At 32.3% G+C, this 8360-nt stretch overlaps 1 protein-coding gene across 1 annotated transcript; it reads left to right on the top strand.

Moving 5' to 3' along the window:
* Positions 1–4131: 4131 nt before the first annotated feature.
* On the top strand, positions 4132–6437 carry LOC134244153 (uncharacterized). The gene is made up of 3 exons (XM_062726424.1): positions 4132–4369; positions 5860–6078; positions 6165–6437. Exons 1-3 carry the CDS (start codon positions 4186–4188, stop codon positions 6422–6424), a joined length of 663 nt encoding a protein of 220 aa, XP_062582408.1. The 5' UTR covers positions 4132–4185; the 3' UTR covers positions 6425–6437.
* Positions 6438–8360: the final 1923 nt, after the last annotated feature.

Below are 8360 nucleotides of genomic sequence, written 5' to 3'. Positions count from 1 at the left end.
AACAATTACGGAGGGCCAAGGAAGACTATTTTGTTAAATTATTTCAGCCTAAATTAAATGTAAATTGAACATTTTAGCTTTAAAGAAATGGTCCATTTTATTACAGTGTACATGTGTTTAACTCTATACATTTGGCGCTTTTTTGACATTTACCTGTGCCATATATATATATATATATATATATATATATATATATATATATATTTTTATTATATTGTTATATATATATATATATATATATATATATATATATATATATATATATATATATATATATATATATATATATATATATATATATATATATATATATATATATATATATATATATATATATATATATATATTTTAAATAAATAAAAACACAGAGAACGAGTAAAACATAAGCGCTTTCATTTCTTCTTCATGATGTTTTACAAAATACTCATGGTAACGTCTATTGTGACGTCATAATAACTTAACGTTAACAAGTCTTTGATTGACGTCATATTTTTCCCGTACTTTCACAGAACAATGCATTAACAAAGAATACAATAACAAAGCAATAAATGTGACTCAATAACATAATTTACATGTAAAGAAACAATTCTTTTACATTAAACTATTTAATTTAGGTTTGAAAGTCCTTATAAAATGTCATTCTTTATCACGTCTTTCGATTGTGTTAGAATTGTGCAGTTTATAAAATGGAAAGACAGTAAATGTTTTATTTCCGCACACATCTAAGTGTTCACTGACTTTGAGTTTACGATATTACGGTACGTTTATTTGTTGTTTGTGTACTCTGATCCTTTCCCGTAAGGTACTTCCCGTCTCACCGATATATAGTTCCCCGCAACCGGAACATGTTATAACGTATATAACATTTCTAGTTTGACATGACATGTTATTATTAACAGTAAACTGTTTCCCGTTAAAATTGAAACTTTGTCCTTGTCGTATGTATGGGCAAGTACCACAACGCGGATCCTGGCACTTGGTCACATGAAATTCTGTCGTTTCTTTAAAAGAGGACTTTGTGAGAATTCGTCTGAGGTTCTTCGGCTGCCTCCTACTGTTTATGAATTTCCGATTTTTAAATATTTTAGACATAGATTCGTCGGTTTTCAAAACGTCGTTGAGTTGGTAAACAATCGGTGCAACCTTTGTATTCTGGGGATTATGACTTCACCTGAGTATACCCGATTGTTACTGTTGTTAACAGTATAACCAATATTTGAATGAAACTTTGACGGAGAAATATTTAATTATGTTCTTAAAAAGTGGATATATGCTGACTTTAAAGCACTGAATATTTTCATAAGCAATGACGTCATATGTTTGAAACGACCCCCCAATGACGTAAATTTAAAATTACCATGATTTCTACAGAAAAATGTATATATTACGTCGATATTTTGAGTGAAAGTCACCGAGCACAGGTCTGATCGGGCTCAATATTTTAACATGATGTGTAGAATGATGATATCAATGAAATATGTAAGCATTGTGATTGTGCGCATGTTTCGTTCTACGGGCTGTTTCTCGGAGATAGGTGAGACTTTTCTCTGAGGACGATCACTGGTTGTAGAAGTGTTGTGTGGTCATTCAGTTTCAAAATGGCTACTGTTGCCATGGAAATCTGCAAAAGCGACGAATTTTGTCCGAGAGTGTTCTTTTTGGTACCTTGGACATTCGTCAGGAAAATTTGTTGGTTTAATGATTAGTATCTGTAATTGTGTGTGTTGCATTTAAACCGGGTGTGACCGGTCAGCAGGAGATGCTCACTCCTCCATGGCACCTGATACCACCTCTGATGTTTCGGAGGTACGTGTTTGCTCTGCTCTTATTTTGTATTATTTTATGGACTTGGAGATTGAATATTGTTCGTTATTTCCATATCCTTCATTTAAAAATTGCAAATTGTCAATAGTTGCCAAGGAAACAGGGGAAAAGTGAAATTTCTTTAACTTTGATTTTAAATTAAAGTGTCGATAGGACTAATGCGAGTTGATGGTTGTCCAAGCTTAGCTAATGGGTATTGTTTTAGTGATAAAAAAGGAAAGTCTTGTCCAGTTTAAGGCGTCATATGCTATTGCGTGTAATATTCAAGATTCCAGTTCCCCAAGACCAGAACAGTCTTGTTCGAGGGGAACTGGAATCTTGGTAATTTCCTCAATGATATACTGTAACTCTATATTATTATCCCTCTGCTTACTTTTCCAATATAAAAATTTGATCGTTTATATATAGTTAATGTATAATAATTTATCTTTAGAGTTAATGTTTTAGAAAGTTTATCAATAAATTCATTTACAACCAAAATATGTCCAAAAATATATACCAATCAAGACATTGAAAACTCTATATTTTGCTTGAGAATTCATGATTTGAAATATATGCTAAGAAAATTCTTACAAAATAGTCGAAGATACACTCATTTACCTTTTAAAAATCAGTTTGTCTTTTTTCCACAAAAATATTGTGGCTATGGTTTATATTGACTCTAGACGAGTGGGGAAATTCTACTCTGAGTAGGAAAGAGGGGGGAAATTTGGCTCTAGTGTGAAATTTCCGTCGGGGGGGGATTTTACTGTAGAGTACGATTTCCGGGGGGGGGGGGGCTGGATGTGGGGGAAATCCTCTACAACACCGGTACATGATTTTTCAAAAAAAATTCCATATCTTCTATCTATCTTATTCTTTACTCATCATCATAATAATAGTAAATAACAAAAATATACTGCATATGAACATTATTTACAAAACACAGTTATGATTTCCTCAATGAATTCTGATTTAAGATTTTTAAAAATAAGAAGAATTTGACACACGAAGAAGACAAATGTATTTATACTCGTCAATCAAAATTTAACAATGACTTTCGTTATATTTTCCTTTTCAGTCCCCGGAAAATATGTCGCAATTAAAAAGAATAATTATTTATTTACTCCATAATTTCTTGTTTGTGGATTATCGTATCAATTAAATCGCTGGTTTCCGAACAATATTTTAAGCTAAGCTGATGAAACAGATTTTGAATCAGCTGTTCTTTAAATAAAACACCAAGCTTAATATGTCTGCGGTGGCATCTCTTCCAATTATTAAATGAGGTATTTATAACTCTTTAAAAGTTGTATTCCACCATAAATCAAAGCTATTGATTACTCCAATATAAATTCTGGAAGCTAATCAAAAGAATTTGATCAACTAGAACCACCAGATCAAGTCTAACGGTACCTAAAATAACAATCCTTCGACGGTTAATCGGTTAGCCGGGTACTCGTTGACAAAACTAGTTTCAAGTAATTCTCAATTCTTTAAAAGATATGAAATGTGATACATTCATTTTTTTCATATATCTAATTTTTTTCAGTAGTATTTGGAACAACCCATTTACTTAGTAATTCGTAAATTATATAAAAATTTGCAATTATTATGAGTTTTATAGATATATCCCTATGGCTGTCCCACTAATATACTAGTATTTATACTGTTTTCTTGAAAATGTATGACTTTCAACGCTATTACTGAGGCCCGTTTAGTAGGAAACACCCGAAATTTTATGAACATATGTTAATCTCTGATATTTATATATCCATAAGTTCTCCAACGTAATGAATTCTGACAAAAGTTTTTTTGGGGGTTATGTCATACATACAATGTATACGTCGACCTATTTTATATTAAAAATCGCTTTAATTATGACAATATTTTAATCAGATGTTGCCAATTGCTGTAGGTCAATGATACATTGCTCTAAGACTCAATGAACATTTAGAAATAATTTGCAATCTTGTATGAAATCAGAAAAAAGTCTCAGAAGGCACAAAAACTAATCATATCTTCAAATGGGATCAACAATCTTCAAAATATCAGTCAAGAAAGGAAACCCCTGCAGTCAATTCTTTGCAATAAAGGGACAATTTGCAATATCCTAAGCATTCGAACACATCAAATCACTGAATCAAATACTCAATAGAATTTGATCGATGTTACTAATCACTAGGAATAAAAAGAAGTTGCAAAAAATCTACCTGTTTCAAAAATGTGAAAATGGTACACCGAATAAAACATTTTCTTTGTGTTGTCTTCGTTTTGCAGGTTAGCTTTGCAAATGATTTTAATTTTGCGTGCAACGCCTTGTTTTACAAGGCATTCGTATGTAATGGAACTGCAAGCAGTTCTTTATTTCATTTTATTCCTATGATCGCTCCAACTTCTACAAATTGTTCTGCCGAATGCCTTAAAAAAAGAAATCCCATCTGCGTTGGATTTTTGTTCAGTGCAAAGAGAACATCCTGCAATTTGTTGAAAACATTTTTAACAGAAAATTATCAAGCCTCGTTAGACGTCCTTGGTGAAGATTGGGAATATTTTAGCATTAAAGGTAAGCTGAAAACACTTGGCATCATCAATTTATTTATGATTGCCATGTAAGATTTGGGTGATCTATTTTACTGTAAAGGTCATCTGCATTTTTCTTCTACAAACCAAATTTGTCAGTATCAGCACCAATAAAGCTAAACCTGTCTGGTTTCCTTTCCTGCTTTTCTTCGTCTTTTACAGAAAAAGACAAAGGCAATCAGACATACACATATACTGTAAAAACACATATTTTCGAGGTTTGAGGAAAAAAATTGGTTTGTGGCAATTCGATTTCGTGGCAGGAGAATGTTTAGTAGTAATGCATATGATCCCAACTTTGATGCCATGGCGCGATCTTCATTCAGCCACAACTGATCCTAAGTCTATGTTTGATTATGAACAAAATATTTACATTTCAAATGTCTTTGTCCGAGATAAAATTACCTAATGTAAATGTTTTGTATCATAAACAGGAAGTTTGAGTTCATAAATTCGAAATCTAGATCCCGATACATTACATACATAGGATGAATTAGTACTAACAAAAGAATTGACCTGTAGGAGATAACAATTTTTCAGAAAAGGTCTCATTTAAAAGTCAGTGTTCTTAAATATTTTTTCTATAATGTGTTTGTCAAAATGTTTTAAATTTTCATTTTGAACCTAAATTGATTATCTGCAATTTTGAAATAAACATCCAAAAGTTGTCAAAACAGCATTTTTTCTGTTAAACCATATTTTGCGTGAATTTTGGCTTAGAATTCCTGCAGGGCAGGCCCGTCCCTAAATTAAATTTTGATAAAGTCTAAGGAATCATTGAAACAGTTTTTAGGGCACGGGGCACTTCTGCCCTAGGGTCGAAATTCGGAAAAAAAAAACCAAAGTATGCGAAATTCTATTTCCTTAATAATTATAAATATTTATGACCAATGACATTCTAGTCAGTATAGAACAGAACAGAATATTTTATTTCTAAATTAGAGCCCAGAACAGACAAGTATGAGATTAGTACAATAGTTAATGTAAGCCAATGAACAGCAAAACAATTAGTAAATGACATAAATCATTTCAACAATAATCCTGTTTCAATCAATAGGAATACAACAATATACATGAACGTGTGTGAAGAACTATATAAATACTTAGACGTGTTACCATTTATAAATTTGCCTTCCTTATCTTCTGTTTTGAGTAACCAATTAAGTTTTTGTTCAACATCTAAAGCTGAGAAGGATGGAAATTTACTTTTAATTAACAAACATATTTCTTTCCTTTGATGAAATTTTTACATGTTAATGTATAGTTTGGGAAGAAAGGTCGCAGACGCATACACCTCTTAGAACTCCCTTCCGCTCCTATTTTGTCATGTTTAATGGACATTTGATATACATATATATGCTTATAAAGAACGATATATATGTATATATAGAGCGACCCCTGCTCCATATTTTCATCTCTTTTCATCTTTATAAGATGTCTTTTAATTAATGTTTTTGCAATTCTTTTCCTCAGTGGTAAACCTGGCGCTTGGTAAAACCGTCTCTAGTAGCAGTCTCTATCCATATCCTCCATATACAAATGTGAACTATGCCGTTGATGGTAGGACAGACTTTACTGACAACAGTCTACTGTTTCACACAGACTTCGAACTTTATCCCTGGCTGACGGTAGACTTAGGAACACTCAGTATTGTGAAAAATGTAATTCTTTACAACAGAAGCGATGGCCATGGTAAATGTGAAGTTAACTTATTACTTTAATCTGATATGTGTGGTTTTTATTTCTCAGAAAAAATATTTCAATTTTTGTTTTTTCAGGTCGCTGGCTACATAGTGTAGAGATAAGAGCTGGAAACTCTTCCGTTTGGTCCGAGATGAACATGTGTGGCACATTCCTTGGACCGAGTCAAACTGGAGAAATCCACACCATAGAGTGTGAAACCAGACCCCTCCTATATGGGTCGTATGTCACCGTAAAAATAGTCCGCCCTAACTACATTACAGACGATCCTAATGCAATCGGCGGAAAAAACGTCTTGTGTTTCAGAGAAATTGTCGTCAATGGCCTTGATGCGTAAATCACAGTTTAATTAACAATTCTTTTCAAATAAAACATACACATATTAATGTATAAAAATGATTTCAAATTAAATCAAGTTTCCACTTTTAATTTTGGCCTTCGAATCTACAATGAAGTAAATTTCACTTTACTGCTAATAATAATCTCAATATGTGAATTAAAAGAATAAAACTTGCACACACAACAAAAACTAACTACAGAGAGTTATGGAGTATCATGTAAGAAAAGCAGAGTGAACATCGATTTAAAAAAACTTTACACATTATACGAAAGTGTGAACAGGTTATATATGTAAAACACGGGGCCTGATAATTCTAGAGTTGGGATCGGGTGGCTATGAATAGCAAACATCCCCTGTTGACAGTCCTTACTCCCGTGATTCCCATGTATTGATCAGGTAGAAGGGATATTCTGTAGTCAAATTTAGTGAAAGAATAAAAACACAAAGAAAAATAGATTCTAATGAAATGTATTGTAAGTTTTACATGGAAATTATAATGCCTTTGAATTAACTAACTTTCGACATTAAACGAGATTGATCAAAAGTTAAAGGTGCAAAGACACAGATCTGAAGTTAATATTTTCTGTATTAGATCTATATATTTTAGAATAAAAACAATAGATCCTAACGCGAATGAGTTTTAGTTTTGGAGGAAGAATAATAACTTCAAATCTGTTTCTATGCACCTTTAATGTCAAAACTAAACCAAATTTTAGGATAATTCTAGATTCATTTTGTTTACGTTTACATAAAAGTTGTCAAAAAGTCATCCATTTATTTTTTTTCTTCATTTTTTTCCCAGTTGTATTTAGAGCAACCCATTTATTTATTGAAGTATCTTAAAATAATTTTTTTTAAACTTATAATCGTCCAAATAATAAATATATAGGATTTTTCTTGAAAAACCTTTTAACGCTTGAAGCATGTACATGTACCTAGGATAAACTCCTCAGGATACATAAAAAAAGAATTTGAGATTCACTTACATTTGCTTACCTCTGATATTAATTTTTGATCAGAATTAGTTTTTTCCTTCGTTATGATTTGTGACATTTTTTCGATAAATGTTATCCATGCACATTATTTTATTTTAGATTACTTTACTTTAATGTTATTTTACTTTACATTATGACAATATTAAATTCAGAGGGTAGCAGTTGCTGTAGTCCATTGAAACAGTGCTCTAAGACTCAGTAATTTAAAGTGTGTTGTAACGCACCATTTTATTGGATAAAATACTTTGTTCAAGTTGTTTTCCTCACAAGGGTTACGTCAAAAACATCTTACTCCGTTTGATGATACTTTTTAACTACTGAAGAAGTACTTTTTCCCGCGTGATATTAATTTACGCTATGTACACGGTCACAAATTTTCAGCGAAAATTTGTAGAGTTGAACCTTAAAAACGTTTTAGGCATGTAGTTCGGGTCTACGAAATCCGCGTATTTTTCTACCAGCGGATTAAAGAAAAATGGATATTCCGCGGAATTTTGACCCAAATGAAAAAAGTACGTCTACAGTATACTAAATTTAAAGCTATTTCTGAAGGAGAAAGTGTCGTATTGTCTGTTATGGAATCCGGATAGGGCAATGCAGTTCACTTTCGCACCATCGAGCATCGACTAGAAGATCGCTGAAGTCCATTGTAACATTGCTCTAAGACTGAAAAATTAAAATTTCGTTGTAACACGCCATTTTATTGGATAAAAGACTTAAATAATGCGAAGGCGCGGAAACGATGAAGCGACGGGTGCGATAACAATTGAGCCACGGTGCGAAAGTGCGATGGCGATGATGCGATAGCGGGACAATGCGATAACGATTTGATAACATTGTCATAGCGTGACGGATATGGAGATAGCGAACAATATTCAACATCAAAGTCCATAAAACAATACAAAATAGGAGCAGAAAAACAGGGGCCTCCAAAACAA

The sequence above is a fragment of the Saccostrea cucullata genome, unplaced genomic scaffold, assembly GCF_032062105.1.
Source record: "Saccostrea cucullata isolate Sc308-1 unplaced genomic scaffold, CSIRO_AGI_Scuc_v1 ctg10927, whole genome shotgun sequence".
Classification (NCBI taxonomy): Eukaryota; Metazoa; Mollusca; class Bivalvia; order Ostreida; family Ostreidae; genus Saccostrea; species Saccostrea cuccullata.
This window is presented reverse-complemented; position numbering and strand designations above follow the sequence as displayed.

Bases quoted from the DNA above. Each gene is read 5' to 3' on its own strand.
- LOC134244153 (XM_062726424.1), top strand. From the start codon at position 4,186: ATGATCGCTCCAACTTCTACAAATTGTTCTGCCGAATGCCTTAAAAAA. The intron at 4,370-5,859 runs GTAAGCTGAAAA...TCTTTTCCTCAG, and splicing joins GGAATATTTTAGCATTAAAG to TGGTAAACCTGGCGCTTGGT. The intron at 6,079-6,164 runs GTAAATGTGAAG...TTGTTTTTTCAG, and splicing joins CAACAGAAGCGATGGCCATG to GTCGCTGGCTACATAGTGTA.